Below are 22,388 nucleotides of genomic sequence, written 5' to 3'. Positions count from 1 at the left end.
CTCCCTCATAGCAAGCGAGACCGCTCTCGATCGTGGTCATAATGATAGATTACTCTCGTATCCCCAGATCGGATCCTGGTCAGTATCTTGTGTTTGCCTTCTCTCCTATTCTCTTTTTTGTCATTGGTACTGACTAGCCCTGCTGTTTAGGACCACACACTGGACCAGACCTGTTCCCTCACCAGCAAGTCGGTCTGACGATCATTCTCAAGAGGGAAGACGATGACCAAAATCTTTCATGCTCTTTGGCGCGATACGCAAAGAAGAACCCGCTCTGTCCTTCCGTCAAGGAAGATGTATCTACGGTGCCTCAACTGTGGGAAAGAGAGAAGGAGAGAGGAGGATGAATCAATACTATCACTGGGGACAGAGTCATCTCTCAAGAAGAACGACCAGTCCAGGGGAATGGAAGTATTCTGGCAGATGACGTGAGTTGCTTCGCACAACCTTTTCTGCTTGGTATAAATCTGCGATGATGGGAAGAATGGTGAGCTGATTGGTAGGATGGGTTCGATTTTAGATGGGGATGGGAAAGTCTTTGACGGTGTTGGCGGTGGTTGAAGCGACGAGGAAAGTGTCATCGAACTGGGCCAGAGGTATGTCAGATATTGTCTTGAGCGACGAATCTCGTCGGCGTCAGAGATGGGCTCACTGCCTGAATTGCGACACCGTAGGAATCAAGAGGAAACCCATCAAAAGACTTTCGAATCAATCTTCTGGGCGAAACAGGAAGAGGGCGAAGATTCCTGATGCCTTGCAGTCTTCTGGTGTCGAAGACGAAGACTCAGTGTATCGCGACGGCTCTGATACAGACGACTCCGTCGATTCTTGCTCGGAATCTGTCGATAGCAAGTCGTGCGACGGATCCTCCTCGTTCTCCACGGGCAGATCGAAAGATCGATCCAGGGCGACCCTCATTGTATGTTCCCAAACGGTCCTACCGACCTGGATGGATACTGTCCGTAAACATTGGAAGAAGGGTCCCAAGTATTTCGGCTTGCCAATGGACGGACCTGAAGACGACATCGACGACGAACCGCTGAGCGTTTTCAATCATTATAAGTCAAGAGACGAGGCTTCACCTGACAATCTAGCGTGGCCGGATATCATCCTTACGACGTGGGAGGTCCTGACTTCGACGGAAAAAAATCAAGGTTCTATCCTCTCATAGATCTACTATAGGGTAGTACTGGACGAGGCACAGTGAGTGAAATGCGTCATCCTTCTCACCACCGTCGCAATTACTGAAATTTGAGCTTTTGTCTCAGTACCGTCTGCAATATGGATACCGCTAGATATAAAGCGGTCGATAAAGTTCGGCGACGTCACACGCTGGTGGTGACGAGGACGCCCATCCAGAATCATCTCTATGATCTTGCGGCCTACGCACAGCTCCTCCGAGAGCCATCGGGCTTGGTTAGTCCTTCCCGATTCGACGAGGTCTGCAACCAGCCCATCACATCTGATGCAATGGACTGGAGTAAGATCCGTCTGTTCGTCGATATCTACGTCCTCAGAAGATCGAAGAGTCAAGGAGCATGGTCGGATCTCCCTGGGAAAGACATCGAGCTCATCAGGCTCGACCCTACTATCGAGCAGAAATATGCGCATGCAGAAGCACAGACCTTGGCCTTCCGGGAACGAGTGCCCAGTCAGAGGACTATCGCAAGTGTCGCTCCGCCCGAAAAGAAGATCAAGAGACCCTATGCGGCTTCGCTGGCGGGTCAAGGTAAATCCAATGAGGAGATCGATATCGAGGGGACTTCTTCAAGCAAGTTGGACTGGATCAAGGAGTTTCTCACAAATCGACCCGAAGGAAAGATCGTCATATTGTGAGTCCTTCTCACCAACCGGGAAAACCCAACTAGTTGTAGCAACCTCTTCTTTTCGTGTTTTGATCAATTGACGCGCCTCTTGTGCCGCGCGGTATCGCAGTTCGGAGTGGTCGAAAGCTTTCGACGAGTGAGTGTGTGACGACTCGTAGACTTTGAAGCCCCCTCACACTTGCATCTCGCTGAAGTCGGTACGATTCTGCAGAGTTGGACAAGTCGTCAGATCAGCGGGATATGACTGTGTAGTCCTGCACGGAAAGGACAAATATGCAACTCGCATCTCCAAGGCCAACGACTTCAACAACTCAGCATCCAAGCGATTGGTGATGTTGGCGACACTGGGAGTGGCAGGCGAAGGCATCTCCCTGGTGGGAGCCAGTGTCTGCATCTTTCTCAACACGGCTTGGTACGTTTGTGTGGGACCTGCAACGGCCTCGAGCCGAGCTTTAGTGGAATAACGCATGAGTGACTGTAGGAACCCATCCTGTCATCTTCAAGCGACCGATCGACTGGTAAGTCAAGGGATTCCCCTCTCGTCACTCAGTCGTAGCAACAGATTTGTACTGATCGGACGGCAACCTCTATTGCGATTGCCATACCGTACACCATCACTATAGCACAGACCAGGTCAGACCAAAAATGTCAAGGTTTATTATCTGATCACGAACGATACCATGGAAGAAACGGTCCAGAGGCGACAACAGGTGAAGAGAGGTTATTACTCTCGTCTCTTCCCGCAGGAACCGAAATTTCCGTTGGACATTCATCTCACAGAGTGGACGTTGGACGAGATGATGGACAAGGCTATCAGAGATAGGTTCTAGTATCGAGAGGACGCGCACCTATCCACAGAAGAGGGAAGAGGCGACATTATGATCCACATACAGTAGTACTGTAATCAACGTACTTTGCTCCTTGGCATACCGTCATCGTGAATCCCCCTACTCCACTACGTCCTGCTCATGATCCTGTCATGAGGACGACGCACGACGCAGCTCTGTACTTGTCTTGTGGTCCGCATTCGATGATAATCGTATATGGGCCCACTCTTAGCTCGCATCATGATCATGTCAATAACTTATTCATCACTACTGACGACCGAACCAATTCCACGAATATTGTACTGCGATGTACTTTACTACTGTATGCTGAAAATGCTATGCTATGAACATGCTAATGTCAATGTCGATGGTATACTGTATAAACAGACAGACAAACAAATCTCGAAATCCGGATCGAACACGGCAAGCGAAAACGTAACACTCATCAAATCGCAACGTTCTACTCCTCTCAAAGCTGAGGAAGGTCCTTCATTCTGCCTCCAGATCCACCTCGCCCAACTAAAGATCATCTTCCTCGTCGCCTATCATATCTGTCCCTTCTTCTTCTGCTTCTTCCTCATAATCATCCCCCGTCTCCCCCTCCCCCTCTGAATCACTCGTCCCACTAGCTGAACCACTATCGTTTTCTACTCCATCGTCCGAAGCCATGTCCACGCAACATTTATGACAATCTGCGTCCTTCTCGTGTCGATCGGTGCAAGGCGGGTATCGCATGTTGACCGACGATGGATGGAGGGGTCGTTGAAGAGTGTATAAGAGTCGATCGAGATCCTCAAAGTTTTCATCGTTGGTGGCGAAGCGTCGATGTTTCTTTGATGCCATGTGCTGATCAAGTACAGATGATCAGCTCATAGCTCAACTTTTATGTTCAAGTCGGTAAACTCCGCACGACTCACCACTGAGAGATCCGAGTATCTCAATCTACAGTTCTCACAGTACCCCGCAGCGGTATCTTGGTCTCTCCCCTTCAAGCCCATGTCGACCTTCTCCCTGTTCCTCATCCTTGCTTGTACCGTGACGGACGGATCGTGGACCGGTTCCCTAGCTTGCTGCAACATCTTGATCACCTGTTCTTGCGTCATGAATGTCTTGGGAGGTGGTGTGAACCCATTACCCATACTATGTCGGCGTTCGGGAATAGTAGAAGTGGAAGTCGACAGAGAGGAGTAGTCGACGCTATTAGGCGTCTTCCTTGCCGCAGCGAGACGTGCGTTGCCCTTGAGAACTTGGACACGTTTGGACATCTGCATGATGGCTCGATCTTTGCTGTGTCCAATACCATTCAGCCCGCCAAAGTTGGGAGTGTTGGCAGCAGAAGTAGACGCGATGTTGGAGGTAAGGACAACACTGTTACCCGAGGCGTCGTGGTAAGGTTGTGCTTCGGGCAATTTAGGTGTCGAAGGAAGAGCGCGGAGCGAGGTGGATCGCTTGAGTTCGTGAGGTGATTGTTCACCTTCGAAAGGTCTTCGTTCCACATAAAGCGTCCAAGCTCTATCCCTGACCTTCTCCACAGGGACAGTGCTTTGCATGGAGGAGGACACACGAAGAAACCCGTCGTACAATATCGGCCACTCGGGCCCTTCCTTGAGGTTGTACGAGTACTCTTTCACCATGATGGTACGATGTCTGCCGGTGGCGTCTTCGACGAGAAGGTACTTGTTTCCGGGCTTGAAATAGTAGTAATCAGGTCGAGGTGCGGACAAGTCGCGCTCACGAGTACCGTGGATACGCTCGTCCTCCAACAGAGTGGAAAGGGTGTCGTTGTTGGTAGCTTCGATGGGAGCAATTTTCGAGAGGATTTCGGCGAGCTCTACACGAGGATGTTAGAGTTGAACGAAAGATCTCAGACATCGTAGTCGTGTAGTGGAGATATGCTTACTCTTCACTGTCCATACTTTCATGTTCATAGCTTCGGCCTTGTGCACGAGATCAGTCACGCCGGTACCATCAAGGAAGGGATTCTTAGGCGACTGGGAGATCACATTGTCACCGCGTCGGGAAGGAGCGAGGGGTCTGGCCTTTTGAGGTGAGGCTCCACCTTTGACAACGAGATGTGTGACACGCGTAGAGAAGAATTGGTCGACTTTCTGCAATTTCAAAAGAGCCTCATCAACATCATTCGTTCAGAGGGCAATAGAGGTCACGATGGTACTCACAGCACCCATTCTAATCACTCTACTGCGCAAGTGTCTTCCTGGTCCCTCTTCTGCACCTATCTCAAAATGAAAGATCAGGTTCGGAAACGCTCTAGTCCACTTTTCTCTCCATTGCTCTTCTCCCAGTCTCCCCGCTTTATTCGAGTTGGAAACAGAGGCCGCTGTGACCATTTCTGCTGCTTCGACCTTGGCCCGTTTCGTCAAGATCACCGTCTGATCGCGGTCTCGTTCGCGTTCGCGTGATCGTTTCCCTCCTCCTGCTCCGACTGAGACATTTCGGGACATGGACAATGTCTGTGCGCTGTACAGGCCAGATTTACGCGACGACCCGTCTGCCGCGAACACGTCCAGCGTAGCGGATGGTCTTGGGATCAGAGTTGAAGTCGATGCTACAGATGCTGATAGGCCCGAACGTGATTTGGCACCCGATCCGATCCCGTTCCCGACGACATTGGTGTTGACTGATGCGAGCGCTTCTCGCGGTGTGGTCGCGTGCTGCGTTCCCGCGACACCTTTCCTCCAGGTGTTGAACACGTCGAAATGACCATCGTGAGCAACACCAGACCCGCTTCCTGTCTTGATGGTAGATCTCGAGTGACCATGATTGTCCATCACGTTGTTGCTGGAGCGCGAGGTCTTCGTATACATCTCACCAAGAGGTATGACGGCGGTGGATGACGGTGAAGGGTGGTGGACGGGAGCGAAGAGTGGATTGTTATGCAAAGTGGTTTTGACGGGTTGAAAGTCTCCTCGGGATGGAGTAAGGATTGACATGCTCCTTTTGACCCGAGGAGTGAGCGAGCGAGCGAGCGAGCGAGTGGTTGGTCTATCGCTATCAGGATTGGATCTTGATCAGATGAATCGGAGAAGTCAACGAGAGATTGTGATGTGTGGTGGTGATGTGCCAGGGTAACAGATTCAGAGGTGACCATCATTAAAACACCGGGGCGCGTCAACATCAGTCACGTGATTTGATCTTCATGTGTGCGACCAGCCAACTACAGACTGAGGGTGCATTAATTTGTATCCTCAGCTTCCATTCTTCTCTTCCAAGTAAGCCCTGACGGCGCTCGGTAGATATTCTGGCCAGTCTGAAGGCAGATCCGTCCTGTCTTCGTATACAGCAGCCGAAGCCCTTTCCCCGCTCAATTGCCGTTGCACTTCATCCACTTCGTCCATAACTCGCATGATGTTTCCACCCATCAGACCGATGACTTCCTCGTCGGTCCATCCCCTAGCTAGCATCTCTGCGATGAGGTCGGGGTATTTGGAAGCATCTTCCAGCCCTTGTACTCCGTGTTCCATGCCATCTATCATCATGGAATCAGATCTCGCCGGGAAGACCTGCCCAAGCCTGGGAGGTAGGTACTTACCGAAGTCCGAAGCAATTCCTACATGTGCCGTTCCAACTTTGTCTGCAAGATATTGTATGTGGTCTGCTACTCTCTCCAATGTCGGTCTGACCTTGTCCGTGAAAGCGGGATAGAAGACACATTGTCTGCAAGCTCGCATGTCAGCTAAAACACCGCGATGGGGCATGTTCACATACACCACTCCGTGATTTTTGCCCTCTTCGCCTCCGATGAGGGACAAAACGTCGTCGGGGACATTCCTAGGATGGTCGCACTCTCCTCTGGCGTTGGAGTGAGAGAAGATGACAGGTGCTTTGGTGAGTTGGATAGATTGACGCATCGTCTCGTCCGATACGTGTGAGAGGTCAATCATGACTGGTGTGGCAACGATTTGAATGAGCTACTCGGCCCATTTCGCAAGGCGAGAAGTGACTTACTGCCTAATCTGTTCATCTCCTTGATGAGCTCCTTTCCGAGGTTTGATAACCCGTTACCGGGGTGAACAGGTGACATGGGACCTCCAGATCCCGCGGACGAGGCAAAGACTGGTCGTTCCCAGCGTTAGTGCAGGTTGACAAAGAGGAAAAAGAGGACTGTGAAATACCATTGTGATTCGTATGTGTCAGTGTCAGGTATCGCACACCCAATTGTGCCCACACCCTCAATACGGAGAGTGAGTTCCCAAGCATATGGCCGCTGTTACACAATCAGCACTCGACGCAGATGTGACGTCGGTGAGGCTAGTGGACATACCCTTCAACTCCGATCAGAGTTGCGAATTTGCCCTTTTTGAAGGCATCTCTTATATCGGCAGAACTCCTCGCATATTGAAAATCCTGCACACAATTAGCTGGATATGCACCTCGTGACCGAGAAAGTAAAAGCCAGGACACACTTACCGACTCTTTCATGAGCAACTGGATTAGATCAATTTGTTCCAAAGCATCTCTGACATCCTGAGCCCGTCCGTTGCCATCAGCACGATCTACGCAAGGAGAAGAGTAATGTCACGCTCACATCGCACGGTCTCAGAAAGTCGTCACCTGGATGACATGGTATCCAACAGCTCATGAACACCCCTCCAAGCTTCCCTTCTCGCATGCGGGGAACATCGACGTGACCAGGGAACGAGCCGGCAATCGCACTAACAGTCTCGACGGGGTTCTTGCCTGTTCCCAGCAGTGTGGTCAGTCAATTTCCTCCGTGCTTTGTCTTTTCAGTATCAGTATCAAGAATAGGACATGGAACAAGCATGTTCTGTGGTAGTGGTGGAAGGCGATTTATGAGACAACGCGCACTGATAGCCCTCATGACATAGGGAAGATCAACATGACTATCGATCAGCGGATGTTCCGTCATCAGCCTCAATGCTCGATTTCGGAAAGGCGCTCGAATCGCTCTCGCCTCGTCCGAAGTGATTTCGAAAAGCATCTCGGGACCGTATCCGAATCAGAGCGAGCGGTGATAAAAGGGTAAGTATGGATTACTTTGGGTGGGTAAGTCTCGGTTTTCGAATCAAAACCAGAACCGAAGGATAACGCATCACGAAGCGGAAGCATAAGTCACTGAAGTGGAGGCGGCTGAAGGTGGAGGAGGAGGAGGAATGGTGTTTGGATCTTGGGCCAGGCAAAAACCCTCGATGTCCGAAAATAACCATAGTCCTTGCGGAGCCAGGTGGGGGGGGGGTTACATCATGATAGGCAAGGGTATGTTGATAATGCAAATAGATGGCGCACCACTTGTTGACAAGGTATAACATCTGAATAGATATGCAATCGCACATAACGCTGTGTTGGTCAAGACATCTTGGCGGCGACAATGCCATCTGGCGTTTACATGGAGAAGATCGTGATGGACCTTGCCAATGAAGCAGCCTTCCATATCGTTAATATGACACCACCACAACACTTTCTTCAGCCACATCTTCATCACAGCTCGAGCTCCGCTTGTCATGCTTCTTCCATGGTTTTACCCGAACAATGGACCTATCAGCTCGGTCGGTGTCACCCGAAAACATGCTAGACCCAGACCGTCCGACCATTTTTTCCAGACGAGTGCGTTTAACAGCATCATGGCACGGAATCCAAATATGACGTCGTGACTATCCCTCCCGTTGTTGCGCCAAGGGCACAAAGGCTGAAGCTGAAACGCTCATGCTTCGCTACGCTCTAATCACCAGGGGAAGAAGGGGGATACTCTTTACCGCCGGGAACTACCAAGAGAGGCTTTTGGTCCGTACCGATGATGTCAAAGGTACGACCAAGCCACTGAACAAGTGATTTTAGACTTGTTGCGTCTCTTCTTCCATGCGGGTCTCGCTTGTTGTTGTTGTACCTTTTGTTCATCGGACGCTAAACATTGGTTAGTCGACATGAAAGGGGTAAAAACCCCAGGGCAGGAGGGGATTGGAGCGCCAGCAGCATCATTCGCTTGGGGCAAGATCTACCTCACATGCGGTGCGTAGGAAGGGGGCAATCGAGCGGAGATACAGTGGTCATACAAGCGTACTTTGCTTGCCCCTACACGACAGCTCCTGCCCTTTTGCACGCAAGAAGAGAGTTTCACATTTTGATCTCCATCTCCTTCCACCCTGGTCGGAGAATTTCCACATTTCAATTGAACATGACAAGATTGACGTCACCGCTTTTGGATTTCGTTCTTCACGTCATAATCATCAACGGAACAACAAAAGGTTTTTATCGTTCACTTGACTTTTTAGCCATATATAAGAGACTCACCCTTTGACAATAATCGCCACCCATCTTTCCTCCACAAAGCAATTTACAAGTATCGAAACAACACCAAACCAGATCTATCAACATGGGTAACATCATCTCTGCCATTGCTGGCGCTATCAACGCGTGAGTATCACCTGTTCTACGATCATGTCGTCCCTTCCTCCACGAGGCTGTCCACTCGGAGTGAAACCCTCAGTGGAGCTTCACTGCTGAGCCGCACTGTTTCCCTTCCTTTGTACTGAACCCTCGCTGACATATACTTGTATATCTTTCATTAGCGTTATCTCCGCCATCGCCTCATTCTTCATGGCCATCTTCAGCGGTATCGCCTCTGTTCTCATCGCCATCTGGAACTTCAGTGAGTTTCGACAGTACATTCAAAGTAAATCGGTGTTGACTTCTCTGTCCTTTTCTCTTAGTCACATGTGGTGCTTGCGGTGGACGACGAGGAGGTAGAGGCACAGTCTAGTGGGTGGTGAGGCCAAAGATGGTACGTTTTCCCCTTTCCCCGCAACCTTCACATGAGGTCGACCAACTTCTGACTTCCTTTCGTTTGCAGAACGCAAACATCTCTCACCACCCGTCGTGATCCTTCCTACTCGTGCCTCCTTTCCTTCCGACTCTTTCCTCTCTTCAATCTATAATCTATCTCATTTAATCAGTCAAGTGGGCTGGCAGCAGTATAGCGGATGTGTGACGCAGTCGTCACTATGTAGCTTTAGATCTCACATGACATGCAACGACCAGTATTCAAACAACGAGCATCTGAGCTAAGACGTTGATCACAATCCTTCCTGACGTATATTTGGTACAATTGTGAATAAATCATGGAAACAGATGCGGAAACAAATCGCCTCAATACTGCCAGACTGTTTGCATATGGCCAAGATATGTTGATCTCCCACTAACGCATAAGATATACATTAAATTCATGCGAGAAATCTGATCGACAGTATACTTGGACAAGTCTACTGCGAATCTCAGCTTCCAAAGGACCTATCACATGACAAATAACTTCGAGGATATCTTGTTATCATATAGCCTTCAATGTCCACCTCCCCACTATTGATCAGACCATGATCAAATAGTGCTTCTCATGGTATTTCAAGAGGATCCGAACGAATACTCACCTGCTGTGTCATGGCCTCGATGGCGTACATCTTGCCCAACTTCCATTCCAGCATCTTTGGCGTGTAATTCTCCAACAAGCGTTTCGCATCGTAGTGAAATTTGAAAGTGCCTAGGTGAGTAAAGATTGGAGTATCGTCGTATCGATAGGAAAACCCGGAGCAGAGGCGGTGGGAGGTAAATGGTATGCGGTAAAGGCGTTTGCGCGAGGAGGGAGGAACAAGATAGATGGGGATGGGGAGATGGGAAGCGTGAGTCGAGCCAGGTGGCAAGCGGTAGCAGTACGATAAGGCAAGGGTGAAAGAGGAACATCGGGCCGTAGAAGATAAGGGTGAAAGAGGAACATCGGGTAGTAAAAGATAAGGGCACATGTAGGTATATCGATGTTCGTCAGTACTCATCTCACGTTACGAGGGGTCAACACAGAAACAGGACAACCATTCTTCGAGCCGTTGTGATGATCGGCGCAGACGATTGTGACTTGACTTACCGGGTTTCACGTCGAGCTTCGAACAGTATGACTTGAAGACTTTACCTAAAGTTGTGTCGCGCTTGACATGAAAGATCACCTCGTCGGAGTGGTCCGAGGATCTCTAGAGCGCATGCGCGGACTATAAGCGAGGCGGTCTCCTGCTCAAATCTAAGAATCTAATGTCAGAGACACCCTTACCTGGATCTTGAGAGCAAGCTGAAAATGGGACCTCAGCGGCAACCCAGATAGATGCAGAGAGGAAACGATCGGATTCAACGTTGAAGGTTTGATTCAACACACCTTGCCTTGCTCTTTGAGATTTTCCACTTCTGGTTCCGAATCGGTATCAGACATCCTGAGCGAGTCTGAGAGATGTCTTCTCCGTTTGAAAAAAGTCTCAAGATAAGGATTTTGGTGGTCGAGTGGAAGATGAAGCGAAATAAAATGGACATCCGTAAATACGGTCAGTGCTCAAGAGAAAAGCAACTTTGTGAGCGCTCGGACCCCCATCATACAATCCAATCAGCGTTTATCCTCATCTTCCTAATCATTCATGTTCTTCCACTGCGATCATCGACCCAATCCTTCAATATCGTTTTGGTGTTCTGCCTGCAAGGACAATCATATTTGTGCGAATGGAATATGCATATATCGTACAACTGTTCGTTGTACAGGGTCAGCCTTTTCATACACATGACAGACCTCATGCGCTTATTCGTATCCCGCTCACCATTATCTCTTTATCAGCTCCGGAATCGATACTGGCCCTTGTGCTGTCGCAGCAACTCCTGAAGACAGCACTCCGACATAGGGCATGAGCGAGTAATGTAATGTCATATTGGCGGTAGGAATATCTCTGTTGAATGTGCAGCACGAAAGCAGTCAGAAAGCCCATACGAAGATGAATACCCCTTATAGTTCAGCATCTCACCTAAACGATCCCGATGGATTCCTCCAAGCATACTTGTTCTTCCCCTCTTCAACTCTGACATTCCCTCTTCCCCTCTTACCTCCTTTGCTCTTCGGCAACTTCTTCCCGACCGCCCGGATGTCTCTCATATCGCCTCGAGTGATGATTCGATCCCAAAGCACGACGTCGTGTGTGTTTCCCGTGATGGTCTCGTCATAGCTGGCTGTGAGATAGAGGAACACTTGTTTGGTGTTGTAGGAGTTGAGCAGAGGGTTCAGGTCCGTTCGGATGTCGAATCGCATTGAAGCAATCTCCTCTTCTCTAGCTCCCCATCGACGAAGTCTCCCTTTTTGGCTGCATTCCGCACGGGTTCATCAGATAACATGATATAGAGCAGATAGCAGATGCAGACTGACACGATAAGATCCTTTACATCCACTTTGCCAACGTCCACAGTAGGCAGTGCGAATAGTGACGCAATTGAGACGAGACCGAGGAGAATCATGATGTACGTGGTGGCTAGGGACGAGAGATGATTCAGTCTCTGCAGAGTAGAGTACATCGTTGCCGGTATGCTGCTGCCCTTGTGGTGCGCTACAAATGCTGACGGACGTTGCTCGATGTTACAAGAAAGGAGAATGCTATAGCTAATTCTGGAATGGACGATCAGATGTCAGTTACCGACGGAAACAAGGTGCGTGTGAGTGTGTGTGTGTCGGTTCTGGGATAAAACGGAGAAAAAGTCGCGTGCAGGTAATTCGCCACGTGCAGGTAACTCTATGAACCGGGGGTGCCACGTTGGCAGTGACTTCCAGCGTGTCCACCTCCTTCCACAAAAATCCATCATACACCACATCTCTCTTCTCCTGGTTCTTCTTCCCTTTCTTTCCTTTTCTCTTCTCTTCTCTGCTCAACTAACTTACTCTTCTACACCACGAACAGGAGGTAACATACCCGCCATCATGGCATACCCAAAACGATCAATTCGTCCATCGAGACGTTCAAGTTCCTCATCTTCATTGATGTCAAAACTCACCTTATTCGCGTTTGTCCTCATCGCCGTCATCTGTTTCTTACCTGTCGGAAGTCAGGTCAGAGCAGAGGACAAGGAGGTCGACGTGGGCACTGTCATCGGTATTGATTTGGGGACTACTTATTCTTGTGTCGCGTGAGTCAGCACTGACTATACAGTGTAGGACACGCCACTGACGTCTGATTCGTTTCGCAGCGTCCAACGGGGTGGCAAGGTAGAAATCATCGCAAACGACCAGGGTAACCGTATCACTCCATCATGGGTCGCTTTCACAGAAGACGAACGATTGATCGGAGACGCCGCCAAGAACCAAGCCGCCAACAACCCCGAGAACACCGTTTTCGACGCTAAGCGATTGATCGGACGATCCGCTGGCGACGCCGACGTGAAGAAGGACATGAAGCACTGGCCATTCAAGATTGTGAACAAAGGCGGAAAGCCTATGATTCAGGTCAACCACAGAGGTGACCTCAAGGACTTTGTAAGTCGAATCATGCAAGCAAGTCTCAACTCGGTGCTGACGATAAATCGTAGACTCCCGAGGAGATTTCCGCCATGGTCTTGACTAAGATGAAGGAGACTGCCGAGGCGTACCTTGGTCACAAGGTCACTCACGCGGTTGTTACCGTCCCTGCTTGTGAGTGACATGGCTTTTGACGATCCCGGCTTTGCTAACCAGTTTACAGACTTCAACGACGCTCAACGATCCGCTACCAAGGACGCCGGAACTATCGCCGGTCTCACCGTTCTCCGTATCGTCAACGAGCCCACCGCCGCTGCTATCGCCTACGGTCTTGACAGAACTGGCAAGGCCGAGTCTCAGATCATCGTCTACGATCTCGGTGGTGGTACGTTCGATGTCTCCCTTCTCTCTATTGAGGACGGTGTCTTCGAAGTCTTGGCTACCGCCGGTGACACCCACCTCGGTGGTGAGGATTTCGACAACCGTGTCATCGACTACCTCGTGAAGCAGTACAAGACCAAGACCGGTACCGATGTGTCCAAGAACAACCGAGCTATGGGTAAACTCAAGCGAGAGGTTGAGAAGGCCAAGAGGACCTTGTCCAGTCAAATGAGCACTAAGATCGAGATTGAGGCCTTCGAAGGTGGTAACGACTTTGCCGAGGTGAGTAGAATAGTGAGCATGTTGCGCTGCAGTTGCTGACAGTCGACTTAGACGCTCACTCGAGCCAAATTCGAAGAGCTTAACATGGATCTTTTCAGGAAGACCATGAAGCCTGTCGAGCAAGTCCTCAAGGACGCCGGTGTTAAGAAGGACGAGATCGACGATGTGAGTCATTGGTGGCTCTCAGGACATAGAGGTCGAAACTGACCTTCCCGCAGATCGTCCTTGTTGGTGGTTCCACTCGTATTCCCAAGGTCCAGCAACTCCTCAAGGAGTACTTCAACGGCAAGGAGCCTTCCAAGGGTATCAACCCTGACGAGGCTGTAGCGTACGGTGCTGCTGTTCAGGGTGGTATCCTTTCTGGCGAGGAGGGAAGCAGCGGTGTCCTCCTTATCGATGTTTGCCCTTTGACTCTTGGTAGGTGCCTTCTCGTACAATTTCTTTCGTTTATTGACCGTATATAGGTATCGAGACCACCGGTGGTGTTATGACCAAGCTTATTGGCCGAAACTCCGTTGTCCCTACCAAGAAGTCCCAGATCTTCTCCACCGCTGTAGACAACCAGCCCACCGTCAGAATCCAAGTGTTTGAAGGTGAACGATCAATGACCAAGGACAACAACATGTTGGGAGAATTCGACCTCAACGAAATTCCTCCCGCCCCTCGGGGTGTTCCTCAAATCGAGGTCACCTTTGAGATTGACGGTAAGTTGCGCATTTTCTTCTAGATGGGCTTCATAAGCTGATCCCTTCCAGCCAACGGTATCTTGAAGGTGTCGGCCGTTGATAAGGGAACTGGCAAGTCCAAGTCTATCACTATCACCAACGATCAACGACGATTGTCTCCCGAGGACATTGAAAGAATGGTCCAGGAGGTGAGTCGCCGTATATCTCGTTCAAGGTATGGCGCTAAACTCTATCATGACAGGCCGAGGAGTTCGCCGACGAAGACGCTGCCATCAAGAAGAAGATCGAAGCGCAGAACAGCTTACAGAGTGAGTTGCATCGAGACGTGAGACATCCGCAGTAATTGACCGTCCCTTGCAGACTCCCTCTTCTCCATCAAATCTCAGGTCAACGACGCCGAAGGTCTCGGTGGCAAACTCTCTGGAGAGGACAAGGAGACTATCCTCGACGCTATCAAGGAGAAGACCGAGTGGCTCGACTCTAACTCTCAAGCTGAAGCTGAGGAGTACGAGGAACAGCTCTCAGAACTTCAAGCTGCTGTTGCTGTAAGTGTAACAGCACACCATATATTGAGATCGATCTCTGACAATTTGTTCCTTTCTCAGCCTATCACTGCCAAGTTGTATGGTGGCGCTGGTGGCTCAGGTTACGATGATGAGCAGGCACCTTTCAGCCACGATGAGCTTTAGAAGGATTGGATCGATTAAAACAGGCATATACAATGGTTGCATAGTGTTGAGATGATTGAGGTTCGAGGAGTAGACAGACGGAAGAGGATGACGATGCAATCAGTAGTCGGCAATAGTCTTTTCGGCTGTCTCGTCACCCATCAAATTCGAGTTGAAAGATTCCTTCAGGAAGAATCAGTCGTTAATAGTTAAATGATCATGCTCCTGTCACCTTTCCTTCCCACCAAGAATGCCGAGGCTTATAAATTGCATGCTGTCGATGGTGAAGCAAGTACTAGTCATTCAAAAGTTGAGCTCCCACGGAGAAAAAGATCAACCCAAGAATGATAATTAAAAAAAAAAAAAAGAGTTTCGATCGGGATTCGAACCCGAGACCCTCAGATAGTAACCAGTGTAATCCAATTGCAATCTGATGCTCTAAACCGGGCTGAGCTACCAAAACTTTACACTGGCCACGGTTTGATCAGGACATATATAGATTTGATCACGAGATCATGTCAAAAAAAAGAGCTCGCTGTGCTTTTCATGTCATATTGCATATGCGTGTTATCGATGATCGAGTCACCTCATTGTCCACTGAATGCACTTCTGAGTACTTGTACATTCATCGCGCATGTCATGTCAACTTTTGAACCAAAGGAGAAGTGAGGTGTTCTTGCGCGGAATGTCTCACAGATACTCGTTCTCAATTCGGATTAGACATCAACGAGACGTGGGCCCACCTCTCAAACAAACAGCATGCTTCAGAGAGCAATCGCTGTCTTGGGTCCATCCAAAATGTACATGTGAGACTCACGCGTGCATTTACGACTACCTGCATCTCGTATGTCAAGTTGTAACCTGGTAGTGTTCAGACCATTCGGGTGCCACATATCAGGGACGCGTTGTGCTTTAGATTCAGTGAAGTTCTACCTAGCAGGAACGTCGCGAGAAGTGACTTTGTACCCCATACCTTCTGCTCCTTACGCATCTTCGGAGAGCTTGTGTGTGTGTCATTCGTTGATCTAGATCATCTCGTTTGTACATCCTGCGTCTGCTGCACATATACATATACCCTCAGAGTGACCGATCATCCACTCGTTCAATCTTCAGTATACCAACGGTCAATCAATCCTTCTCGGCACAAACGAAAACAAACCGATTCACATATATCTATACGAGGAGTACAAACACCATTCAACCGCTCATCTTCCGTCGACCCTCACGGCAGCCGACCCCTGACATCGTCTTCGTCTCAGCCATGCCTGGATCGGCGAGTGTAGCTGGTGTCAAGCCGGCTGCGTCAAGAGCACAAGCTACGTCGTCCAGAGTGAATCCCCTGTGGTATACCTACGCTTGTGCTACGCTCGTCGCGGCGGTGGTCTTAGGGAATGTGCTTCGGTGGGCTTTCTTAGGTTAGTGCGAGCGAGTCTGCCTGGCTTGTACATAGCCACGAGCTGACTCTCTCTCTTAGACCGGTCGGATCCATATCATTGCTCGGCAATGCTGAGTACTGGAAAGTGGTTAGATCCTGGCAAGTGGACAAATTGGCAACCAGAAGGTGTGTCGACCGCCCAAAACAATGACAGCTGCCGGTGCTGATGAGAAGCTTTCCTAGGTTGCTATCAAGCGCCCCTCCCAGCGACTTCTCTGCAACGGTGCTTAGCATCCCCAACGTCCAACACTCCTTCCTCTCCCTTCTCGGACAAGCGGAGCGTTCTGTTCGTGGGCGACTCGACGGTCAGACAACTGTATTTCTCGTTGGCGCGTACCGTGGGAGGAGCTTCGAAAGCTTGGGAGGGTGAAGGAGATAAGCATACAGATAGGGTACTTTCCGTGGCTGATCCAAAAGGTGGACCTTCATTGGATCTGGAGTTTTGGTGGTGAGTTACCCGAACAAAGGGTGTTGGTGGTAGCTGACGTGACGCAATAGGGATCCCTATCTCAATGGTTCGAGAACGGCTGAGCTTCTCACTGGCTCCATGCGCGACCCAGCTTCCCTCGTAGTACTGGGATCAGGACTCTGGTATCTACGTAACCCGACATCTGGTGGTCTGGCCTCTTGGGGCGGCATGGTTCACGACACCTTTGAGCTTCTCAAGGAAAATCAAGGTTCACCAAAGACAGCCCTCCTCAATCCATGGGATGATATGCTCCTTGGTTCTGGTGTCATCCTTCCTGGTCTGCTGCCCACAGACGAGACCTCCTCGTCCGACTTTGGACAGATCGTCGACTCCCGTTCTCTAGTCTCCCGCGCTCGACTCCCCGCGACCTCGACAGGCCGGAACGACTTCTCCATCGCCGACGCCGTCATCTTCTTACCTATCCCGAATCCCGTCCACGAGAAGCTCTCGGCAAGTCGAGCGGAAACGATCATGCACACGGACGTCGAGGCCATGAACGCGGACTTGTATGCTCGTCTCACCCATGCCAACCCACCACCTGTCATCATCCCCTCGGTCCTGAACAATCTCTTGGTGGACGACCAAACGGAAGATGGATTGCATTTCTCGGACAAGATCATGAACAAACAGGCTGAGTTACTGTTGAGTTGGAGATGTAACGATGTCATGAGAAAGGAGGGCGCGATCGGAACGTGCTGCAAGCGGTATGATTGGGTAACTCCAATACAGGGTCTCATACTCGTGTTGCTGGTCGTTTGGGGTCCTGTCGGAATGCTTATAGCTCCCAGACTACGTAAGTGCTTCTCATGGAAGCAGTAGAGCAGTTCTGACATCACCGCAGCGACCTCCTCTTCAGTCCATAACTACATACCCTCTCCAAGCATCGCAGCGCCTTTGAGCACGTTTGGCTTGGCGATGGGCTACCTTTTTCTAGCCGACCGGACAACCGTCTTCTTAAAAGAGCAGAAGGATTATGACTCAGCCATTTTTGGTGGTATGACTCTCCTTGCTTTGTTGGCGGGATTGGCTACCATGCGAAACGGTGGAAAGGATTTGGGATTCTTGAACAGAGATATCACCGATGAATGGAAAGGGTGGATGCAGAGTGAGTATGAAATGCGGAAAGTGGAGGGAAATGCTAATGGCTTGGTTCAGTTGCCATTCTCATCTATCACTTCTTCGGTGCATCGAAAATATCGGGTATCTATAATCCTATTCGAGTGCTTGTCGCTTCATATCTTTTCATGACTGGATGTGAGTCAGCTCATTGCCGGAATGAGTTGCGCTGACCCACAAATCCTCCTTAGATGGTCACTTCTTTTACTGTAAGCAGTCACTCATCCCAGATTCGCCGGTCAGACTAATCTTTTCGCAGATTACAAAAAGGCCGACTTTGGCTTCCAACGAGTCGCTATGGTCCTCGTCCGACTCAACCTTCTATCTGTCGTCCTCCCATACACGATGAACACCGATTACGCGTTCTACTACTTCGCTCCTCTTACCAGCTGGTGGTATATCATCATCTACTTCACCATGGCTTTGGGATCGAAGTACAACGAACGACCCACCTTCCTTCTTACCAAACTCTTCGCCTGCGCGGCTCTAGTCACAGTTTTCATGCACTACACGTTCCTGATGTCCAGCATCTTCAAGGTTCTCAACGCGATTTTCCGAATAGAATGGTCTGCAAAGGAATGGTCATTCCGTGTCACGCTCGATCTCTACATCGTGTGGTGCGGAATGTTCTGCGCGTACGCATACATTAAGTTCAAGGAATTCAAAATCGCCGACCGACCTTCATTCCCAATTGTACAAAAGGCGACTTTGGGCGTCAGCGTTCTGGCGATGCTCTGGTACTTCTGGTTCCAGCTTCATCTCCCCAACAAATTCGTCTACAACGAGTACCACGCTGTGGTCTGTGTCGTTCCAATCATGTCCTTCGTGTTCCTCCGAAACGCATCACCTTTGCTTCGTTCATGCTCAAGCAAAATATTCTGCTTCATCGGTCAATGTTCTCTCGAAACCTTCATCCTGCAATTCCACGGCTGGTTGGCCTCTGACACCAAGTCGATCCTGCTTGTCATCCCTGCAACTCGATGGAGACCTATCAACTTGGTAATCTCGACAATATGTTTCGTCTGGCTCAGCTACCGAGTTTCAGGTGCTACAGGCGAGATCACGGAGTACATGGTTGGAAAGAAGAAGAGCTTGCCATTGCCCGTGACGGCTGGAAGTGGGCCAGGTGCAGGCGGAAGTGAAGTTTTACCGATGCCGACAGCGACGGCTGTCCAGGCAGTAGTGGAGGGACCGAAAGATGGGGCAGAAGGTGGTATACCGGAGAGTATACCCTTGATGAATCAGACGAATAAGGAGTTGAACGGATTGATTAACTCGGAGAGTGCAGATATGGAACGAAGAGAGAGTTGGCCATCTGTGAGTCATATCTCCACCTTTCCCCTCTACACCATTTTCGCTGACCGGCCTTTATCTCCCAGTGGATGGCAGCAACAGCAGCATCTTTATCGGGTCGAACGGTAGAAGGATACGCTGCAACCGACACAAGATGGAAAGATCAGACCGTGTTGAACGTGCTGAGAAATATCAATTCCCTGGCGCAGAAACACAATTCGGTCAAGTTGGGTCTGGTGTTGATAGGGTTATGGGTCTTGAATTGGGTTTATTAAAGAATTTGGTTCTGTTATCGAAAAGTACATAGGTGATAAGTGGAGTGGAGGGGTATAGATTTCGATTCGCAATCATACAGTATGGGATTGGGCACATCAAGTACGCATATTGGCAGGGTTATAGTCATCCTCATGCCTGAGTCCGCATCATCGAACTAAGGAACTGAGGATTGTATGGAAACATTCAGTTCGAGCAAGAGCAAGCCAGTATTGGTTACGTAACCGCAGTACCCATTGTGGTCTCGCGAGATCCAGCGTTGAGTGACGCGTCTATCAGGTGGTATCTCTGGATTTCATGTCGATCTGCACTTGCACAAAAGCATTCAAAAAGAACTTCGATACCTGCCATGTCCATAACAATAAGTCGTGCCCACCTTCATCCTGCGCATAGATGATGTTAGCTGATATCGTTGCTCACGTCCGTTTGAGAGCTCCTCGCGGAGTCTCCACACTCAATTTCGATCCTTCCTCCACGACGGTGGACGATCTGAAAGTGTTGATTTTCTCAGCGACTGAGATCCCACCGAGCGAGCAGGAACGTGAGTCATGCTTGGTCGTCGTCGTCGTGTCGTCCTCTCCTCGAATGGAATGGAATGGAAGCAAAATCTCCCCACTGATGAGGGTGGTAAACAGAAAAGTTACTAACTGTTTTAGTGGTGATCTAGTGAAATTTGGTTATCCACCAAGACTGCTTCCTGAGACTAGTCTGGATTCATTACTATCCTCTATCCCAATCACCAAGGGCGAACAAATCATCGTCACAGCCGTTCCTCCCTCCACCACAATCCCAACCTCTTCCTCCACTCCCGTTCGACCATCCTCGATCACAGCTCATCGGACACCCACCCCGGCCCCATCTATCAAAGCAGTGAACGACACCCTTTCAGCCCCTACACCCCATATCGCCGATTGGCCTCTGGCACAGAATGATATCCCGGTAGAAAGCGCAGAGAGCGTCGCGTTGCCGGGCAGAGATGCGGGATTCTTGCAATTGAGGGTGGTACCGGATGACAACTCATGCTTGTTCAGCGCGATAGGTGTCGTATTTGAAGGAGGTATTGAGGCGGGTCAGACGTTACGGAAAGGTGAGTTCACAGCGCTTTTCACGATATAGGGCCTCGCTGATATAAGGATGTAGTCGTCGCTGATGCTATACGGGATGATCCGTTCACCTATTCTGATGTCATGTTGGGGTGAGTGACTCTCAGCCTTTGTGCAGCTCTGCTGACCCCTCTCCAGCCAGCCCAGAGACGAGTACATCAATCGGATAGTCAAGTCAGACACTTGGGGAGGGGCAATCGGTGAGCATTCTTGCACTGTCATCTCGTCTTGCGCTGATCTGTTTCTCAGAGCTGTCTATCTTCTCCAAGCAGTAAGCGGTACTTCGTCTGTACCGCATCCTGCTAACTGACGTAATTTAGTTATAAGACAGAGATATCGTCGTTTGATGTGGCGACAGGACGTTGTGATCGATTTGGGCAGGACGATTATGACTCGAGGTGAATATTCTGCATTTCTGCCTCGAACCTGCTGCTGACTGTGTCCCCCTCAGAGCCGTTCTTGTCTACTCTGGCATTCGTACGTTTATCCCACGGTTGTCTGTCGCTCAGCTGAGTGCTTCGCAGATTACGATGCTCTCACACTGTCCCCGCTCCCTGTCTCACCGCCGTCATTCCACACCACCGTCTTCCCCTTGTCAGACTCGTCCATCATTCCCACCGCTGAGAAGCTCGTGGGTCAACTGCGAGCCAGGCATTACTACACCGACACGAGCAATTTCGACCTGAGGTGTAATATCTGCCGAGTCGGACTAAAAGGGGAAAAAGGAGCGAGAGAACACGCCATGCAGACTGGACGTGAGTTGTCACCGAGAGCTGACCCGTACATGGGCGCTGATCATATGACTCGCAATTGCAGATGTCGAGTTTGGAGAGTATTGATGTATTCCTGCACTATTTGTACCCTCTGTCTGACCACATCGATGCAAATCCAGTAAACCATTCTGATCGTGACAAGTCCAAGTCGGCGTCTTCTTGGACCAGATCACGGTCATTTAGTGTGCTTTGGGTTGATCCCACCCCCTCACTCGTACAAAAGAATCTGTCCGTATTTCGTATTTCGTATTTCGTATTTCGTCTGACGAACGGATGCTGAATTAATCTCCGAAAAAAGGTGAGCACGAGGACATGACGTCAATCTGGGTCAGGGCCAATGACAAAGTCAGGGTCACAGCGGCGGCAATGTCACAGGGGGGAAAGGTGGGGGAATCGGGACATGAGGTGGCGCTGGAGGGAAAAGGGCCAAAAGAGGTGGCTTGGCGCGTGTGAGCGAAATAGAAAAGTAATACAAATGGTTTTGACGGAGAGCAAATACAAATAACTTTATACAAAATCGCTCATGGTTGTTTATGGGAAGGGGAATACAAATACAAATACAAATACAAATCAAAGCCGCCCGTTATCATCCGTTTTTCTCGTCGTACAGGACACAAAGGGACGAGACGTCATTTCAGCAAAGTTTTCGGATCGTTACGCTAAAAGAGCTTAGTCGAGGTCGCATCGGGCATAATCACCAGAGCTGCGTCGTCGTTACGTTTCGGCTGTCGTGTTTATACCCCCGAGACCCGAATCTACGGTTTATTGATCCCTTTTCACTCACTAACTTGGCTGGGATTCATCGGAAAGGGAAAGGCGTTGCGAGTGTTCATCACACCATAACAAAACCAGTCGTCCTGCTATTGAAAAAAATTGTATTCGACGGTTCACTTGCTCATCCGCACGTATAACACATAACCAGCAAGTCACACTATAAAACTGCCCAACGTCATGTCCGGCATTGGTGAGACAACGACCACCCG

General features: G+C 49.8%; 8 protein-coding genes and 1 non-coding gene across 9 annotated transcripts; 4 read left to right on the top strand and 5 right to left on the bottom strand.

Moving 5' to 3' along the window:
- Positions 1–41: 41 nt before the first annotated feature.
- IAR55_003007 (uncharacterized protein) lies at positions 42–2,656 on the top strand (the record flags this gene model as incomplete). Its single annotated transcript, XM_066946117.1, has 10 exons — positions 42–78; positions 151–316; positions 371–428; positions 521–1,119; positions 1,183–1,203; positions 1,269–1,832; positions 1,936–1,962; positions 2,038–2,238; positions 2,308–2,344; positions 2,450–2,656. The coding sequence occupies 10 exons, from the start codon at positions 42–44 to the stop codon at positions 2,654–2,656; spliced, it is 1,917 nt and encodes a 638-aa protein (XP_066803618.1).
- Positions 2,657–3,172: 516 nt separating this feature from the next.
- On the bottom strand, positions 3,173–5,604 carry IAR55_003006 (uncharacterized protein; the record flags this gene model as incomplete). Its single annotated transcript, XM_066946116.1, has 4 exons — positions 3,173–3,499; positions 3,571–4,484; positions 4,554–4,761; positions 4,831–5,604. 4 exons carry the CDS (start codon positions 5,602–5,604, stop codon positions 3,173–3,175), a joined length of 2,223 nt encoding a protein of 740 aa, XP_066803617.1.
- Positions 5,605–5,859: 255 nt separating this feature from the next.
- On the bottom strand, positions 5,860–7,613 carry IAR55_003005 (uncharacterized protein; the record flags this gene model as incomplete). The annotated part of the gene is made up of 9 exons (XM_066946115.1): positions 5,860–6,140; positions 6,204–6,328; positions 6,380–6,557; positions 6,620–6,727; positions 6,787–6,878; positions 6,936–7,018; positions 7,082–7,138; positions 7,200–7,351; positions 7,481–7,613. The coding sequence occupies 9 exons, from the start codon at positions 7,611–7,613 to the stop codon at positions 5,860–5,862; spliced, it is 1,209 nt and encodes a 402-aa protein (XP_066803616.1).
- Positions 7,614–9,339: 1,726 nt separating this feature from the next.
- Positions 9,340–10,874, bottom strand: IAR55_003004 (uncharacterized protein; the record flags this gene model as incomplete). The annotated part of the gene is made up of 5 exons (XM_066946114.1): positions 9,340–9,558; positions 10,051–10,160; positions 10,539–10,641; positions 10,719–10,736; positions 10,821–10,874. The coding sequence occupies 5 exons, from the start codon at positions 10,872–10,874 to the stop codon at positions 9,340–9,342; spliced, it is 504 nt and encodes a 167-aa protein (XP_066803615.1).
- A 378-nt stretch (positions 10,875–11,252) lies between these two features.
- On the bottom strand, positions 11,253–11,992 carry IAR55_003003 (uncharacterized protein; the record flags this gene model as incomplete). Its single annotated transcript, XM_066946113.1, has 3 exons — positions 11,253–11,376; positions 11,452–11,784; positions 11,847–11,992. The coding sequence occupies 3 exons, from the start codon at positions 11,990–11,992 to the stop codon at positions 11,253–11,255; spliced, it is 603 nt and encodes a 200-aa protein (XP_066803614.1).
- Positions 11,993–12,392: 400 nt separating this feature from the next.
- IAR55_003002 (chaperone DnaK) lies at positions 12,393–14,964 on the top strand (the record flags this gene model as incomplete). The annotated part of the gene is made up of 11 exons (XM_066946112.1): positions 12,393–12,598; positions 12,659–12,944; positions 12,998–13,100; positions 13,150–13,589; positions 13,641–13,754; positions 13,808–14,006; positions 14,054–14,293; positions 14,345–14,463; positions 14,517–14,583; positions 14,636–14,820; positions 14,881–14,964. 11 exons carry the CDS (start codon positions 12,393–12,395, stop codon positions 14,962–14,964), a joined length of 2,043 nt encoding a protein of 680 aa, XP_066803613.1.
- A 347-nt stretch (positions 14,965–15,311) lies between these two features.
- IAR55_003001 lies at positions 15,312–15,406 on the bottom strand. The gene has a single exon. It is a non-coding gene; the product is annotated as a tRNA-OTHER (tRNA).
- A 798-nt stretch (positions 15,407–16,204) lies between these two features.
- On the top strand, positions 16,205–19,531 carry IAR55_003000 (uncharacterized protein; the record flags this gene model as incomplete). Its single annotated transcript, XM_066946111.1, has 9 exons — positions 16,205–16,358; positions 16,418–16,504; positions 16,562–16,826; positions 16,877–17,640; positions 17,689–17,952; positions 18,003–18,101; positions 18,155–18,172; positions 18,223–19,280; positions 19,343–19,531. 9 exons carry the CDS (start codon positions 16,205–16,207, stop codon positions 19,529–19,531), a joined length of 2,898 nt encoding a protein of 965 aa, XP_066803612.1.
- Positions 19,532–19,878: 347 nt separating this feature from the next.
- On the top strand, positions 19,879–21,471 carry IAR55_002999 (uncharacterized protein; the record flags this gene model as incomplete). Its single annotated transcript, XM_066946110.1, has 10 exons — positions 19,879–19,897; positions 19,963–20,070; positions 20,197–20,616; positions 20,670–20,724; positions 20,771–20,832; positions 20,882–20,903; positions 20,953–21,030; positions 21,084–21,109; positions 21,157–21,387; positions 21,449–21,471. The coding sequence occupies 10 exons, from the start codon at positions 19,879–19,881 to the stop codon at positions 21,469–21,471; spliced, it is 1,044 nt and encodes a 347-aa protein (XP_066803611.1).
- Between the last annotated feature and the right edge of the window lie 917 nt (positions 21,472–22,388).

This window comes from Kwoniella newhampshirensis, chromosome 5 (genome assembly GCF_039105145.1).
Source record: "Kwoniella newhampshirensis strain CBS 13917 chromosome 5, whole genome shotgun sequence".
Taxonomy (NCBI): Eukaryota; Fungi; Basidiomycota; class Tremellomycetes; order Tremellales; family Cryptococcaceae; genus Kwoniella; species Kwoniella newhampshirensis.
The sequence above is the reverse complement of the archived record's forward strand: the minus strand, read 5'-3'. Positions and strand labels throughout refer to the sequence as shown.